The 18534-nt window shown below is 41.2% G+C and overlaps 1 protein-coding gene across 1 annotated transcript in view; it reads left to right on the plus strand.

Moving 5' to 3' along the window:
- LOC126335440 (protein FAN-like) overlaps positions 1-18534 on the plus strand; it is a 185014-nt gene that overhangs the window by 94504 nt on the left and 71976 nt on the right. Inside the window, exon 14 of the mRNA XM_049998722.1 lies at positions 3227-3457. Within this exon, the coding sequence (XP_049854679.1) occupies positions 3227-3457 (231 nt within the window). The remainder of the gene's footprint in view (positions 1-3226; positions 3458-18534) is intronic.

Here is an 18534-nt window from a genome sequence, read left to right on the forward strand (position 1 = left end):
TTTTTAATGTAATTGGATAGATAAAAAAAATTTGCTCACCAAGCAGCTGGAGGACACGAATATAAAGGCATTGAAATTTGCACAGAGGGAGACTTTTATAGTCTAGTACCTTGAAATGATCAGCTTGAAAATAGCAAAGCTGATCAACTGTTTGTATTCTACTATCATGAGCATCTATACAAAGTGGTTGATGGACTGTTAAACGATGTGTGGGCAGCATGATGTTGTACGTGGAGATTTAGGCTTGCCTGTTGTGTATAGCAGGTTAAGCAATGATCTGGGACAGATGTGATGACACAAAGTACAGTGTTGGTGCTGGAACAAGTGTTTTGAAGCACACCTTCAACACACATTGTTAACATGAGGCTCCACAGTATATATCCCCTTTGGGTTTCTATCTTGACCTGACAAAATCCTCAGTTACAATTGCAGTAGGTACAGGATCATCAAGATTTGACCTAGGAGCTGTGGAAAGATATTATCTGAATGGATGAATCACATTTATTGTTGTGCCAGGTTGTTGCTCATGTCTAGATAGTGCATTATCCAGGTGAATGGATGCCCAAAAACTACACCATATCACAGACACAGGCCAGTTGGGGCAGTATTATGTCATAGGGGACATTCACCTGGTCTTCCAAGGGAGCTGTGGTACCAACTGGAGACACCACGACAGCTTTGGACAAATTGCACATTATTATGCATCACCTGCATCCCTTCATGCTTGATGTCTTTCCGGATAGCAGTGGCATCTACTAGCAGGATGTCTGTCCATCTGACAAGACCAGAATCTTGCTACAGTGGTTGGAGGAGCTTGATAGTTATCTCATATTGACGTCACAGCTAGCAGTTTTGCCTGACCTAAACCCAATGGTATACATCTGAGACACTACCAGGTGTCAGCTGCATGCCCACAAACCACCAGCCCGTAATTTACTTGCGGTATGTGAACTATGCATAAACATTTGGCACCACATATTTCCAGAAAGCTGTCTAGGACTTGTTGAATCCATGCCATGCAGTATTACAGCCCACAGGCTGACCAACATTCTATTAAGCTGGTGGTCATAAGGTTTTGGCTCATCAGTGTCTGTTACACTACTTAGCTCTTGAGCTATGTAGGTGGACTTATTTTAAACCTTTCAAAGCATATGCTGTGATTATTGAAAATATTATGAGAAAATGTTTTGACACACTGGGACTTCAACTATTGACACTTAATTTTTAGAAACAGTCTTACACCTCTTGATCCTCCTGAGTACACAAATTTTATCTTATGGTAATGAAAAGTAATTTGTTGATTATAAATAATGAAATGTAATAACTTGCCGTGTGGCTGAGGATTTGTGTGATTTATGGGTGTACGCTCAAGACTTCAAATGTTTCTAACATTAAAATTATGTCCTCCTTTAGAGGACTGGCCACAGTTCCGGCACATTGTAGCTGGCCAGCACACTAATTGTGCAGGTACATTTACTTGTATGGGTACGAATGTGTGTGTGTGTTTATTCTGTTCAAGTTTACGCCAAAGTACGACATTGTTTGGCAGCTTAGCAACATTTTCAGTCTTGTTTATGTGCCTGTCGACCACTCAGAGCCTCAATTATTTGGAAATTTCTTGTTGTATATAGTCAGCACAGTATATACTTTGCAAAGCATAAAATAATTTTCCATGGTAACTATCTTGGTACTGTGTAGAAGCCAAATTCTCTGTGGGATCTATTCTCCAAGAGGTGCCAGTCATACGGCATTGTTGGAGTGTATCTATGGAACCTGAACAGAAAGATGATGAGCCAATGACAAATTTAAAGCTCATAGTTGGTCCATGACATGTGCTTTGATAGTTCAAATTGTGGAATGCAGAACATAGAAAGCAGATTTCAGCACATGCGTGGTGCTTCAGCATACAGTTTTAACATGTCATACAATCCATTATTTACTTGTTGTTGCAATATATGTGTGACATGAAATAAATATTGCCACAAACAACACTGAGTACTATTTAGGTTTTAAGTGTGATGCATCTTATTGCTATTCTCTTGAGAAGATAAAATATAACAAACTGTCCATTTGCATGAATGGACACAGGCAGACAATGTTTGTTGGTAATGAGGATCACCCTGTGGCTAAACATGCCTAGGTGCACGGCCAGCACATCTTGGCACAGTGTTACACCGTCCGGGTTACCTGGATACTTCCCACTAACACCAACCTATCCGAACTCCGGAGATGGGAACTTGCCTTTCAATATATCCTCTCTTCCCGTTATCCACCAGGCCTCAATCTCCGCTAATTTCAAGTTGCCCCCACTCGTACCTCACCTGTCATTCAACATCATCTTTTCCTCTGCACTTCCGCCTCGACTGACATCTCTGCCTAAACTCTTTGCCTTTAAATATGTCTGCTTGTGTCTGTATATGTATGGAGGGATATGTGTGTGTGTGCGAGTTTATACCTATCCTTTTTCCCCCTAAGGTAAGTCTTTCCGCTCCCGGGATTGGAATGACTCCTTACCCTCTCCCTTAAAACCCACATTTTTCCCTCTCCTTCCCTCTTTCCTGACGAAGCAACCGTTGGTTGCGAAAGCTTGAATTTTGTGTTTATGTTTGTGTTTGGGTGTCTATCGACCTGCCAGCGCTTTTGTTTGGTAAGTCACGTCACATCATCTTTGTTTTTAGATATATTTTTCCCACGTGGAATGTTTCCCTCATATATATACATGTGGATGGATTTAGCCCTGTGGTTTATGTTTGCGCCTTATCCCGCAACTCTGTAGCAATTGATCCTATCAGTCACACCTTTTCCAGATTGCAGCATTTTATTTTCTTCTTTCTTAAAACACTATTTGGCAATATTAGTTTTTATGCTGTTGTTTTTCAGCGCCATTTCATAAAGACAACAGAATGTGTCATTCAGCCAACCCGTAGCCATTCTGTCTCTCACACTCCTCCTCATGTTAGTGCAGTTGTCCAGCATCATGTAGCAAGAGTACTCTGAACTGCAACAAAAATCAAATACATATTATCAAGTTTTTTAATATTGCTCTCCGTCACATTCTGTGAATCATGTAATCTTGTCTATTGTATTGTTTTGTCTGTTACCATAATTTTGTTGTTGCATAATATATAAAATACCTGTCAAAATGTTACGTTTCTTAATTCTCAAAATTTATTGGAATATAGTTTTACATTGTAAAACTCTTTTCTTTAATTGTTTACTGTTCCAGGTTATTGTATAATCTTGAATTTGGTCGAATGGTTGATTCTGTGAGAGCTCATGAAGATGCAGTAGCCTGCATTGTTTGGGGATCCAAATCAGAGGTTCTTGTGACAGGTTCTTGGGACTGTTCAGTGAGAATATGGAAAGACATATCCAGTGGTAAAAAAATTAAACCAGCCACTTCCTTAGTTGCTGAACTAGAGCATGATGCTCGGATAACATGCCTTTCCATCGCAAGGTGAGAGTACTTACTGTAACATATGGAGAAATCTTTTAAAGCTTATAATATGCTTATCTGAAATATTATAAATATGGATCACATACTTTCTGACAACCTTTCAGACACTTTTTATCATCACACTGTTGATTGTTTGTGTTGTTATAACTGCTTATTTTAGATATTTTACTGATTTGCTTTCTTGTGGGTCATATTCTGTGCTCAAATAGTTCAGAATCCAGAGGTATCTTTTTGGTAATGAAGCTCCAATACATTTTATAGAGCCTCACCTCCAGCAAGTAACAGGCTAACTTGAAACCCCATGCAGCTGTACTTTATTAATAAGTGTTGGTGTGGTACTAAGTTTTGCTTTTCAGAAGGCAGGAATACTGCTCATTCCTGACCACTTTGGTCCATGGCTTTCAAGTTCTAATGAGAGAAAAGCACAATTTGGGTTTTGCATGTCTGAGGCTTTGTGTATCCATGCTGGATGGCATGGAGGAGTTAATTTTGGTCGCTATACCTCTTTGCGTTCTTCTGTATGTTATTGATGGAGTATTCTCTCTGTTGTTTTAGACTGATCATCTACAAAATGTCAAAAGAAATCTTTCGTCAGTTTATCATGTGTTGTTGTTGTTGTTGTTGTTGTTGTTCTTGTTGTTATTGTGGTCTTCAGTCCTGAGACTGGTTTGATGCAGCTCTCCATGCTACTCTACTTCATCTCTTGGTCTCTCTCTATGATTTTTACCCTCCATGCTGCCCTCCAATACTAAATTGGTGGTCCCTTGATGCCTCAGAACATGTCCTACTAGCCGATTCCTTCTTATAGTCAAGTTGTGCCACAAACTTCTCTTGTTCCCAATTCTATTCAATACCTCCTCATTAGTTATATGATCTACCCATCTAATCTTCAGCATATCTTAGTTTATCATAACAAGACCAATTATAGGTTTTCATTAAAAACAAGATATCTTTCTATCAGTTTGCCAATATAATTATTGTTTGCTGATCATTCATATGATATCAAAAGGGTATTCAAGTAACACAAATCTGATTGGATTAGTATCCATATTCTGAATTCTCTCTTGTACTTCATGCCATTAGATATTAGAATTTAAGAGCTACTTTCACTAGAAATAATCTATAAATGCACAGCTTTAAGCTTTTGCAATCTGGTCAATCTTGCATTTCAAATTTTTGCCGCATTTCTTTCAATAAATATAGTAATATGGATTGAAAAGAGAACCTATTCCTTAGTGATGTTTGTCCAGTGCTACACAGATGTACCATGAGCAGGAGAAAAAGATTGTGGATCAGCTGAATCTTGTTGAGGATTACATGTTTGTCTTTAGTTGTAAAGGAGCTGTGTTGGATGGATTACTAACCATGAAAAGAAATAAGCAAATTTTTATCTTCCAAATGACAGTAAGAATGAGGAGTTGAAAGTAAGTCCACCAGTTCTAACATTCCAGGCTTATGGATACCACCCCTGCATTATGTATTATTAGATCAGTATTCTTATATCTCCAGCTATAATTAAATTCAATTACTTTTCAATGGTAGGAAAAAGGCTTTTAGAAGAATAATAGCAATACCAAACAATAGTAGTTACAATACCCTTTGTACCATAAACAATCAAAATCAGATTCAGGAAATTAATGTATGGAAAATGTTTAGCTAAAAGAATAATATATTTCATTCTCATCGTCTGTAAATGGTAGGAATTAAATCTCGAGCCTAATTAACAAGATATAGATAATTGATTGTTTAGCATTGTTAGAATGCTTATTTCTGCAATTTCAATATTAATGTGATTTTTTTTGTGTTTAGAAAATGTCTTACACTGGTTCTAGCAAAGCAGTGAATATTATAGTGTGTTTGATAATGTTGTTAAACTATTTCATATTATAAATTATGTCTTGCATTATTATAACCAGTACATTTACCGAATGTAAGATATTCACAGGTATTTAAACCATTTTTAACCACTTACTAACCTGTGGGATGTTACACAGTCAATGTTTGTTCCAGTCATAGCACAGTGCTCTCTGCTGAACATTGCCATTCATTGTGGACTGACTGTTTACAATCTTATATATGTTATAAATATGAAAGAGTGTGTGTGTGTGTGTGTGTGTGTGTGTGTGAGAGAGAGAGAGAGAGAGAGAGAGAGAGAGAGAGAGAGAGAGAGAGTATTAGTATGTTTCTTACTCCTTCATACTGAAATAGCTGGATATGTTTGGATGAAATTTGGAATGTAGATAGCTTATACCCTGAATTAACACTTAGGCTACCTTGTACATATCTACCTATCATGGGGATGGGGATGGAAAATGAGGAGAAGATGGACATTCAAAGAGAGGAATGGTGGAGATGGGCAGAAGAGGAAGATGGGCTAATAAAAGATTGGGACAAATACATTCTAGGACTTATTTTTTGTTTTTTAATAAATTACTGGTGGTAACACGGTGAGCTGGGGCTAGTAAAATATAAATTAAAGGCAGTTGTTTTGATTTTATCTTTCATTGCCTTCTGCTGAGACTAATTACTGTCCAATCAACACAAGATATAATTTGCTTGTGAATTTTGAAATGTGGAAAATTACCCATTATACAGATCACAAAGCCCTGTGCACAAAATTTTGCTGATAATCAGTAAAATTGATCAACAAAATCTGTTTTATGCATAGATACGTAATTTTTTTATGAATGCACTCGTGATCCCAGCTATACTCATTCAGATTTTTAATTCACAAAGCATATCAGTCACCTTAAGTTTGTGAGAAGATGCACATATAGAGTATTGGATTATTCGCTGAAATTTAAAGCTGAGCAATAAGTGCATTGTCATTTTTCTATTCATCTAAGGAAACATTCTGAGATCTTAAACCTAGTTGATTAGTCACATGTTCCATGGGTCATTTTCCATGATGTATTGTAACAACATCGAACGAGTCAGTTTGCAGAATATTAACATAACTTAAATATAAATATAACCATTTACAGTTGAGCTCACAATTACTTAATGACACTAGTACATAATTAAGTTACAACATTTAAAATAAACATTCTTCTGTGAAATAGGAGTTGCCAGGAAGAACATTTCAGCTTACTTTCAGGTTTAGCTTTGCCATCGGCTGCCCCCCTCCCTTCCCCCCTTCTGTCCATGAACCATGGACCTTGCCATTGGTGGAGTGGCTTACGTGCCTGAGCAATAAAGATAGCGATAGGTGCAACCATGATGTAGGGGAATCTGTTGAGAGGACAGACAAACATGTGGTTCCTGGAGAGGGGCAGCAGCATTTTCAGTAGTTGCAGGGACAACAGTCTGGATGATTGACTGATCTGGCCTTGTAACATTAACCAAAATGGCCTTGCTGTGCTGGTACTGCAAACGGCTGAAAGCAAGGGGAAACTACAGCCATAACTTTTTCCAATGACGTGCGGCTTTACTGTATGGTTTAATGATAATGGCGTCCTCTTGGGTAAAATATTCTGGAGGTAAAATAGTCCCCCATTCGGCTTTGGGTAAAATATTCTGGAGGTAAAATAGTCCCCCATTCGGGTCTCCGGGCGGGGACTACTCAGGAAGATGTCATTCTCAGGAGGAGGCCGTTATCAGGAGAAAAAAAACTGGTGCTAAATGGATTGGAGCGTGGAATGTCAGATCCCTTAATTGGGCAGGTATCTTAGAAAATGTAAAAAGGAAAATGGATAGGTTAAAGTTAGATATAGTGGGAATTAGTGAAGTTCGGTGGCAGGAGGAATAAGACTTCTGGTCAGGTGAATACAAGGTTATAAATACAAAATCAAATAGGGGTAATGCGGGAGTAGGTTTAATAATGAATTAAAAAGACTGGTAGTGCAGGTAAGCTACTATGAACAGCATAGTGAATGCATTATTATAGGCAAGATAGACACAAAGCCCACACCTACCACAGTAGTACAAGTTTATATGCCAACTAGCTCCTCAGATGATGAAGAGATTGAAGAAATGTATGATGCAATAAAAGAAATTATTCAGATAGTGAAGACAGATGAAATCTTAATAGTTATGGTTGACTGTAATTCGATAGTGGGGAAAGGAAGAGAAGGAAAAGTAGTCGGTGAATATGGAATGGCGGTAAGGAATGAAAGAGGAAGCTACCCGGTAGAATTTTGCCCAGAACATAACGTAACCATAGAATTTAAGGATCATGGAAGAAGGTTGTGTACGTGGAAGAAGCCTGGAGACACTGGAAGATTCCAGAGGGATTATATAATGGTAACACAGAGATTTAGGAACCAGATTCTAAATTGTAAGGCATTTCCAGGAGCTGATGTGTACTCTGACCACAATCTATTGGTTATGAACTGTAGATTAAAGCTGAAGAAACTGCAAAAGGTGGAAATTGAAGGAGATGGGACCTGAATAAACTGAAAGAACCAGAGGTTTAGAGTGTTTCAGAGAGAGCATTAGGGAATGATTAACAAGAACTGGGGAAAGAAATGCAGTAGAAGAAGATTGGGTAGCTTTGAGTGATGAAATAATGAAGGCAGCACAGGATCAAGTAGATAAAAAGATGAGGACTAGTAGACATCCTTGGGTAACAGAAGAGATATTGAATTTAATTGATGAAAGGAGGAAATATAAAAAACCAATAAATGAAGCAGGCAAAAATGAATACAAACGTATCAAAAATGAGATCGTCAAGAAATGCAAAATAGCTAATCAAGGATGGGTAGAGGGCATGTGTAAGGATGTAGAGGCATATATCACTAGGGGTAAAATAAGTACTGCCTGTAGGAAAACTAAAGAGACCTTTGTAGCAAAGGGAACCACCTGCATGAGTATCAAGAGCTCAGATGGTAAATTAATTCCAAGCAAAGAAGGAAAAGCAGAAAGGTGGAAGGAGTTATATAGAGGGTCTATGCAAGGGCAGTGTACTTGAGGGCAATATTACAGAAATGGTAGAGGGCATAGATGAAGATGAAATGGGAGATATGATACAAATTTTGACAGAGTACTGAAAGACCTAAGTTGAAACAAGGTCTCAGGAGTAGCCAACATTCTTTTAGAACTACTGATAGTGTTGGGAGAGCCAGTCATGACAAAACTCTACCATATAGTGAACAAGATGGTGAAATAGGTGAAATATCCTCAGACTTCAAGAAGAATATAATAATTCCAATCCCAAAGAAAACAGGTGTGAAAATTACAGAACTATCAGTTTAATAAACCCTGGCTCCAAAATACTAACACGAATTCTTTACAGACAAATGGAAAAACTGGTAGAAGCCGACCTTGGGGAAGATCAGTTTGGATTCCATAGAAATGTTGGAACGGATGAGGCAATAATGACCCTACGACTTATCTTAGAAGCTAGATTAAGGAAAGGCAAACCTATGTTTCTAGCATCTGTATACTTAGAGAAAGCTTTTGACAATGTTGACTGGAATACATTCTTTCAAATTCTGAAGGTGGCAGGGGTCAAATACAGGGAGCAAAAGACTAGTTACGATTTGTACAGAAACCAAATGGCAGGTATGAGTTGAGGGGCATGAAAGGGGAAGCAGTGATTGGGAAGGGAATGAGACAGTGTTGCAGCCTATCCTCGATGTTATTCAGTCTGTATATTGAGCAAGCGGTAAAGGAAACAAAAGAAAAATTGGAGTGGGAATTAAAATCCATGGTGAAGAAATAAAAACTTTGAGGTTTGCCAATGTCTTTGTAATTTTGTCAGGGACAGCAAAGGACTTGGAAGAGCAGTTGAATTGAATGGACAGTGTCTTGAAAGGAGGATATAAGATGAACATCAACAAAGCAAAATGCGGATAATGGAATGTAGTCAAATTAAACGAGGTGTTGCTGAGGGGATTAGATTAGAAAATGAGACACTTAAAGTAGTGGATGAGTTTTGCTATTTGGGGAGCAAAATAACTGATGATGGCGAAGTAGAGAGGATATAAAATGTAGACTGGCTATGGAAAGGAAAGCGCTTCTGAAGAAGAGAAATTTATTAACATCAAGTATAGTTTTAGGTGTCAGGAAGTCTTTTCTGAAAGTATTTGTATGGAGTGTAGCCATGTATGGAAGTGAAACATGGATGGTAAATAGTTTATACAAGAAGATAAACTTTTGAAATGCGGTGCTACAGAAGAATGCTGAAGATTAGATGGGTAGATCATGTAACTAATGAGAAGGTACTAAATAGAATTGAAGGGAAGAGGAATTTGTGGCACAATTTGACTAGAAGTAGTGTACGACACATTCTGAGGCATCGAGGGATCACCAATTTAGTATTGGAGAGAAGTGTGGAGGGTAAAAATGGTAGAGGGAGACCAAGGCATGAATACACTAAGCAGAGTCAGAAGGATGTAGGTTGTGGTAGTTATTCGGAGATGAAGAAGCTTACATCGGATAGAGTAGCATAGAGAGCTGCGTGAAACCAGTCTTTGGACTGAGGATAACGATGACAACTACAGCAGTCGGCCAGGCATTTATATCTTTGGAGAAATCATCAAAGATTTTCACGGCTGCATTATTCACCTGTTTCTCAACTATGTGCTGCTGAACATGCTTCCAAACATGACATTCTTCATTTCAGTGACTACTTCACAGCCTGTGCCATATGGTTCCTTCCCACCAGCTGCAGCTTTTCTGATTTGCACAGGAGGGGACTTTCTCTGCAGTATATCCTACATTGCTGTGTGGCCTCAACCTTCATTAGTCATTGCCCTAACCCATCTAGTCCCTTCCCTGCTCCCATTCCAGCACTACACAACACCCTGTTCTAACAATATACCTAGTCTTTTTACGTCTCTCCTTTCCTGCTACCACCCCCCCTCCCCACCTCTCCCCCGCCCTTCAACTAACCTCTCAACTGCACCTAGGTGTCCCACCTGCTCTTCATCTCGTCCCTGCACGCTCTCCAGCAGTGTGTCAATCATCCCCCACCCCTACCCTGTTATCCCTCCCCCTCCCTGCCCCAGCCTGCCCCAGCCTGCCCCTCTCCTCCTTAGATCTACCCAGTTGCCTCTCCCATCATGCACTGCTGCTCGTAGTGTGAGTTCAGCTGCCAGAGTCTGTGTTCGGTTGGGGTCGGGGTAGGGGCTATGGGGTAGGGGGTATGGGGTACGGGTAGCGGTAGCCAAAACAGTTGATACAGTGTAGCTTGTAAGTACAGCATGCAGTGTGGTTTGTAAGGAGATAAGAGAAACACAGGGAAGAAGAGAAAGGAGGACAGACATTGAGTACAGTAAAGTTTTCAGCCGGCCGGCCGGCTAATGCATATTGTGTGACAGTCTTTTTTTGTGCCTATCTGTAACTCAGCATTTCCGCTATATCCTTTTCATTATACTGTTACATTCCATCCTGGATTTTTCCATTGTTTGATTTTCCCTGACGGTTTTTCTTCCATCCTAACCCAATGCTGTTTTCCTTTGCTGCTATTTTCGAATGCATTACTATACTCAATGTCCGTCCTCCTTTCTCTTCTTTCCTGTGTTTCTCTTATCTCCTTACAAACCACACTGCATGCTGTACTTACAAGCTACACTGTATCAACTGTCTTGGCTGCACACATCTGACAGCTACAAGACCACACTGATTGTTGGTGCAGCACCTTACATCCCACACTACTCCCACTGATATCATTATCCTGTACCTTCAAATTGATTACTCTCCCTGTGTCACTCCCTTGTATTTTTGAGTGTTATTTCCTGCACCTTTCCGGTGCCACATGATCTTCTATCCCATTCTGCTAAGACCTCCCCACCCCACATTCCTTCTCCATTCTATCCCAGTTCATACCTACTAATTTCACCTCATGCAATTGCATCTGCTGTCCCCCTTCTTTACACTTATCAAGCCTCAGACCTGCAACCCACAGTAAATATTTTTTATTTACATCTTTTCTTTGACCTCATTGTAACTTCACATCAATCTCAGTGAGTTTTCATCTTTCAGTGTCATCGTACTCCCTCAGATTTCCTCTTCTTTCCACCTTTTTCATCGCTTTCATTGTTTTCATAATTTTTCCCACATATTTGGGTGTATTTTTGTGAATTTTTTCTGACATAGTTATACATTATTTACGTACTATTTTGTGTTTTTTCCACAACCATGGATCCTTGCTCCTTCCATCTGCATCAATACAGAAAAGTTTCCTTAACCCTAGCCAGAACCCAGTCCCACACACTGTTCCTGCATCGTTGCTCAGCTTGTGGAATCCCCCCCCCCCCCCCCCCAAATGGCCTTAACATCAAATTACCCATCTCTGGCTGCAATCCTTCCTTCCACAATGACCTCAATCTGTTTAGATTCTGCCAATCCTTAGCTCTCACCAACAATAGTCCTGGGAAACCATATCAACCAAGTCCAAACCTCCTTGCAAAGCTTTCTCTCCATCCATAAAATTCTCATGAAACCCATAATGCACATGGAAACTCTTGCTCTCCAGGAACTAGAGCAACATGCAAAACATGACCTCAAAAGACTCTGTACCCTGCTGCTCACTTCCTGCCCCCACTTTGGAGCACCACTGTCCACCAGCTCTACTACCCAGAACCTACCCTCCTATGTAAAAGATACCCACAATTTCTAAATCTACATCTACATCCACATCCATACTCCGCAAGCCACCTGACGGTGTGTGGCGGAGGGTACCCTGAGTACCTCTATCGGTTCTCCCTTCTATTTCAGTCTCATATTGTTCGTGGAAAGGAGGATTGTCGGTATGCTTCTGTGTGGACTCTAATCTCTCTGATTTTATCCTCATGGTCTCTTCGCGAGATATACGTAGGAGGGAGCAATATACTGCTTGACTCTTCGGTGAAGGTATGTTCTCAAAACTTTAACAAAAGCCCGTACCGAGCTACTGAGCGTCTCTCCTGCAGAGTCTTCCACTGGAGTTTATCTATCATCTCCGTAACGCTTTCGCGATTACTAAATGAGCCTGTAATGAAGCGCGCTGCTCTCCGTTGGATCTTCTCTATCTCTTCTATCAACCTTATCTGGTACGGATCCGACACTGCTGAGCAGTATTCAAGCAGTGGGCGAACAAGCGTACTGTAACCTACTTCCTTTGTTTTCAGATTGCATTTCCTTAGAATTCTTCCAATGAATCTCAGTCTGGCATCTGCTTTACCGACGATAAACTTTATATGATCATTCCATTTTAAATCACTCCTAATGCATACTCCCAGATAATTTATGGAATTAACTGCTTCCAGTTGCTGACCTGCTATTTTGTAGCTAAATGATAAGGGATCTATCTTTCTATATATTCGCAGCACATTACACATGTCTACATTGAGATTCAATTGCCATTTCCTGCACCATGCGTCAATTCGCTGCAGATCCTCCTGCATTTCAGTACAATTTTCCATTGTTACAACCTCTCGATACACCACAGCATCATCTGCAAAAGCCTCAGTGAACTTCCGATGTCATCCAGCAGGTCATTTATGTATATTGTGAATAGCAATGGTCCTATGACAAACCCCTGTTACACACCTGAAATCACTCTTACTTCGGAACACTTCTCTCCATTGAGAATGACATGCTGTGTTCTGTTATCTAGGAACTCTTCAATCCTATCACACAATTGGTCTGATAGTCCATATGCTCTTACTTTGTTCATTAAACGACTGTGGGGAACTGTATCGAACGGCTTGCGGAAGTCAAGAAACACGGCATCTACCTGTGAACCCGTGTCTATGGCCCTCTGAGTCTCGTGGACGAATAGCGCGAGCTGGGTTTCACACGACCGTCTTTTTCGAAACGCATGCTGATTCCTACAGAGTAGATTTCTACTCTCCAGAAAAGTCATTATACTCGAACATACTCCACCAACTCTCAACAGCTCCTGTCTTGTTGCCATATTTATCTCCAACTCAAAGATGGCTACACCAGTACCTCTGTCCATATCAAACCAAATAAGCACTAGCAATACCTCCACTTTGACAGCTGTCACCTGTTTAATACCAAGATGTCCCTTCCATACACCTAGCCACCCATGGTCGCTGCATCTGCAGTGATGAGTGGTTCCTCTTGAAATATACCCAGGGTCTCACTGAGCCCTTGACACCTCTTAATTATCCTCCCAACCATATATGAAAACAAATCTCCCGTGCCTTATCTTTCCAGTCACCCACCCCCTCCCAAAGCCTCATCATCCAGCCACAGAGGAACATTCCCCTCGTAACTGAGTACTATCCAGGACAGGAGCAAATGAATTACATTCTCCTCCAGGGTTTGGACTACCTATCGTCATGCCCTGAGATGAGAAATGTGCTGCCCACGGTCCTTCCCACACCTTCCACAGTGGTATTCTGCCGTCCACCAAACCTACATAATATCATAATATACTCAACCATCCCTACACAACCCCTGCTCTGAACCCCTTACCTCATGGCTCATATCCCTGTAATAGACCTAGATGCAAAAACTGTCCCACACATTCTCCAAACATTATCGACTCCAGCCTGGTCACAAGCATCACTTATCCCATCAAAGACAGAGGGCTACCTGTGAAACCAGCTATGTGATCTACAAGCTAAGCTGCAACTACTATGCTCCATTCTAAGTGAGCATGACAACCAACAAGCTGCCAATCCGCATGAATGGCCACCAACAAACTGTGACCAAGAAAGAACTGGACCACCCTGTTGCTGAACGTGCCGCCAAACACAACACTCCTCATTTCAGTGACTGCTCCACAGCCTGTGCCATATGGATCCTTCCCACCAACACCAGCTTTCCTGAATTGTGCAGTGAGGAAATCTCCCTGCATTATAGCCTTCTGGCCTCAGCCTTAGTTAGTTATTGTCCTCACCCACCTAGCCCCTTCCCTGTTCCCACTCGGCCATGACACAGTCCTCTATGTCACCTGTGCACGCAGTCTTTTTACTTCTTTTCTGCTATCCCCAACCCCAGCCCACCTCTCCCCCACCTCTCCCTTGCATTCTGTCCATCTGCAGCTAGTGGTCTGGTGGCTAGCATTAGTGCCTCTGGATCACGGGATCCCAGGTTCAATTCCCAGCCGGGCTGGGAATTTTCTCTATCCGGGGACTGGGTGTTTGTGTTATCGTCATCATCATCATCATCATCATCATCATCATTCATGACAGTGGCTAGATTGTGTTGTGAACAAATTGGACTGTGTACAAATTGGGACTTTGTACGGGCACTGATGACCAGCGCAGTTGGGTGCCCCACAAACCAGACATCACCACCACCCTCTGTCTAACCTCTCGACTGCGCCTAGCTGCCCTACCCTCTCACCGCCTCGTCCCTGCACACTTCCCAGCACACATCACCATCCCCCACCTCTACCCTGCTATCCATCCCGCTCCCTGCCCCAGCCTCCTCACCCTCATTCTGTTGCCTCTCCCATCATGCGCTGCTGCTGCTGCTGCTCATAGGGTGACGTCAGCTCTCTCTCTCTCTCTCTCTCTCTCTCTCTCTCTCTCTCCCCCCCCCCCCCCTCTGTGTGTGTGTGTGTGTGTGTGTGTGTGTGTGTGTGTGTGTGTGTGTGTGTGTGTGTTTTACAAAGGCTTTGTTAACCGAAAGCTTATTGTGTGACAGTATTTTTGTTGTGCCTGTCTGTGACTCAGCATCTCCGCTATATGGTGTGAAGTGACTATCTTTTTCATAATATTCATTTCAACTACAGTCAGTTTCAGAGAACTGTAATAAATATCATTTTGTCTTCTAATATTTTAATTGTGGGTGTCATCATTTCTTTTGAAATCTAATTAATTTCTTACAAAAAAGTAAATCATGAGGGAAGAATTTATTGTGATACTGTAGGGTCTTTACTTTTTCCTGTTGACACACAAATTTCCCTTTCCTGTTTACAAGATACTCTAACTCCATTAGTGATACATGGCTTTTTTGTGGCTGTCCTATCTAGCTATGGTATCTTAAATTGCAGACAATTGCAGCCAACCTGCACATTTTGAAAAAAGTAATCCACATTGGCTGTAGAATACTTTTTATTAAAAGTCTTGACCAGTTTCATGCCAAAAGAAGACACATCCTCAGGTGATGGAGATGACCCACTAAAAAGAATCTTTCTCACCTGAGGATGCGTCTTCCAGTGGAGCAAAACTGGCCATGACTTTTAATAGATAGTATTCTACAACCAATGTGGATTATTTCTTTCAAAGACTTTCTAACTAGTTTACTTGGAAAGCAATTTTCAAATAATGCCACAAATATAACATGAAATATATTAAATTTTATATTTGTAATTTTGTCTCTCTAAATTTCATCCCAATCCACTTTTTTCAAGCTATTTTTAAAAAATCTCTTGCCCTGGATTCATCAGTGATCGGGATGGATTCCCATAGTGGTGTTTCAGGACTATATGACAGTGTGTTGTTCATTCCGGTTACTTTCACATTATGGTCTCAGAATCCATTAATTACTGCTAACACACACATTTATTTGCATTGACTTTTGTTTATAAATACATCGCCAACCAGTGGTGTATTATCTTGGCAAAATGTAGTGGAAAATTAATTACTTAAATAAATTTGTACAATCCAAATAACATTTCCAGTTCGTTTTCATTCTCAGAATCCTTTAAGAAAACCTATACTGAGATCACTACACACCAGTATTTGTTTCTTCTTGTCTGACATACCATAACAAGGAATCAAGATATCTAATAAACAGTTCAAATTTACCAGTGTGGATCTATATATAAGTATGATTATAAGTAACATATTTTTTTAGCATCAGCTCACAAACACATAATTATATCTCCTGATCTTTGTCAAAATTTACTTGCTTCAATATTTCTAAACTTGTGATCTATTTTTACCTGTGTGGCAACTCCCTTCTTTCCCGTATATACTGTACAAAGGAAAATGTCAGTGTATAATCACTTATACTCAGTGCTTGGTTTGTTAAAAATGAGGTCCGGTATTGTGATCTTCAAGGATGTGTATTTGATACTTAGAGATCATAAAACATTAGTTTAACATTTTTCTGAGCATTTTAAAAATATTAATGTAACATTTGTTTTACATTGCTTCAATGACAGCAACAGTTTTAAAATCTGTGGTTCTAATTTTTTCCATCAGAGGTACCGGTACAAGTGCACCACACTAGTGCTTACCATCACAAATCATGCACTGCTTATACCTAACTTCTCTATCCCTGTCATTAAAGGTTGTTCAAACAAGCACGTGACATCTGCCTTATCATGATATTGTAAACTTTCTAAACATACATGAAGCAGGTTCTTGAAATTTCCCTGAAGTAAAGAGTATTCAGTGCAGTTTCAGGATTGCAGCTGGAGGATGACGACTTCTTGCCACAATATTTTGGCTGACAAGCATCCAGTCATCTTCAGGTTGGTGTTTTGCTGTGGATATTGCTTGTTCACATTGCTAACTTTGTATCAAAAACTTGCGTGGAGACGCATGCACGAAAGCAGCTGCTACATAAGTCACCTCTGTCGAGTTTCATGCCCTCTTCGAATTGCTTCATCTGTGCCACTGAAGGAACAATTTAAATTCTGTGTGTGTGTTTGTGTGTTTTGTTCATTGTGCCTGTCTGCCGGCGCTTTCCCGCTTGGTAAGTCTTCGGAATCTTTGTTTTTAATATACAATAAATAATGAGGTATACTGAGTGAGATAAGCGAGTTTGTTCGAAGATGTTATTTCTAAAAGCAAACAACTACAATAAAATCTAAGTGTACTGCATGGCACACAGTTATCCATGTGCTGATACTGAGGGGCGAACCGAGCATCCAGCATCAGACTTTGTACAGCCGTCATCAATGGAAACCCCTCGGGGGAATGCGGCTTGGGAAAACAGCTCTTCTCTTGTTAACTCGGACCATGAAAAACCACTGAAACTGGACACAGATGCAGAATCCTGCTGTCCACACATACCCCAATGAAGGACGGCAGATGACAATGTGTACCATGTATAATTGCACAGAACGAGGCACTGAGAACAAGGCTGGGAGGTCTTGCCTCGTTAGAGTGGGAGAAGAGTGACGGCTCAGTAGGTGTCGCATCCAGAAAGCATGGGACTCTTTGCTCCACCTCCGGTGGAAGTGACCAGCGAAGTTGCTGGGGAGATGCGGTGGTACCTTGTCTGCCAGGCGCTTTGCTGATCACTGGTTTCTGATCAGCACAACCCACTGTCTGCTGCTACAAGTGGAGGGGAATAGCAGGAGTTGCCACATAATTCCCCCCTTCTGAGAGGAAAACACTGGTGCCAATTGTGCAGAAGAGTGTTTGGAACTGACTGACTGGAATGGGCATCTCCTGTGCGCAGCATTGGGAGTGTGTGAAATAGTGTTGCTGCTCCAGTGATGCGAGTGCTATGGGCAGTGGTCACAGCACTGTGTCGGGAATGGCGGGCAGGGCAATGTCTGTGTTGGCCGGAGGTCTGAAAAGGGCAGTGCGGTGGCTACACCAGGGTCCCAGGCACTGGGTGTTGTGTCAGTCGTGTCGTCAATTGGTGGTGGTGACGTCAGCTGGCAGTATGTCAGATATGGCTACAGGGGTAGAGTCACCCAGTGGCACTCCAGGAACAGCGTAGGGAGTGGGGTTGGCGTGGATTGTATCGGAACCAGTGTTGGTTGTGCTGCGACTGGGGCTGGTGGTAAACGGGATTAACTCCACCATGATGCTGTTGTGCTTATTCGTTGTATGGGGCTCTACACTGGCTTGAGCCTGTCGATGGAGAGGGTTGTTGTGGATGAATTGAGAATGTCTTGTCCCTCCTTGCAACCCCCAAATATGGGCCTGAATACTGAGGACAGAGTGGTATCTGGTATGTGTCCAACCGAAGTATGATGTGTGCGCTTTGAGGTCACAATGGATGAAGGTACAATGCTCACCATGAAATTGTGGAGATGTTGGTCACTGCTGGGCCATGAAGCCTTGGAGCTGCTGCACAAAACCTGGGGTGGTGCTTCGAGAGGAAGTGGGGTTGCTTCCAAAAAATTGCTGGGAATGGAGAGTGGCTGTCTTTATACCACCTCTCGTGTGCCATCCGCAGGCCTTGGAAGTACCAGGGTAGGACAGAGGACCATTCAGAAGAACAACATGTAAGGGCAGCTTTAAATGTGTGGTGGAACCACTCCACCA

The sequence above is a fragment of the Schistocerca gregaria genome, chromosome 2 (genome assembly GCF_023897955.1).
Source record: "Schistocerca gregaria isolate iqSchGreg1 chromosome 2, iqSchGreg1.2, whole genome shotgun sequence".
Lineage (NCBI taxonomy): Eukaryota > Metazoa > Arthropoda > Insecta > Orthoptera > Acrididae > Schistocerca > Schistocerca gregaria.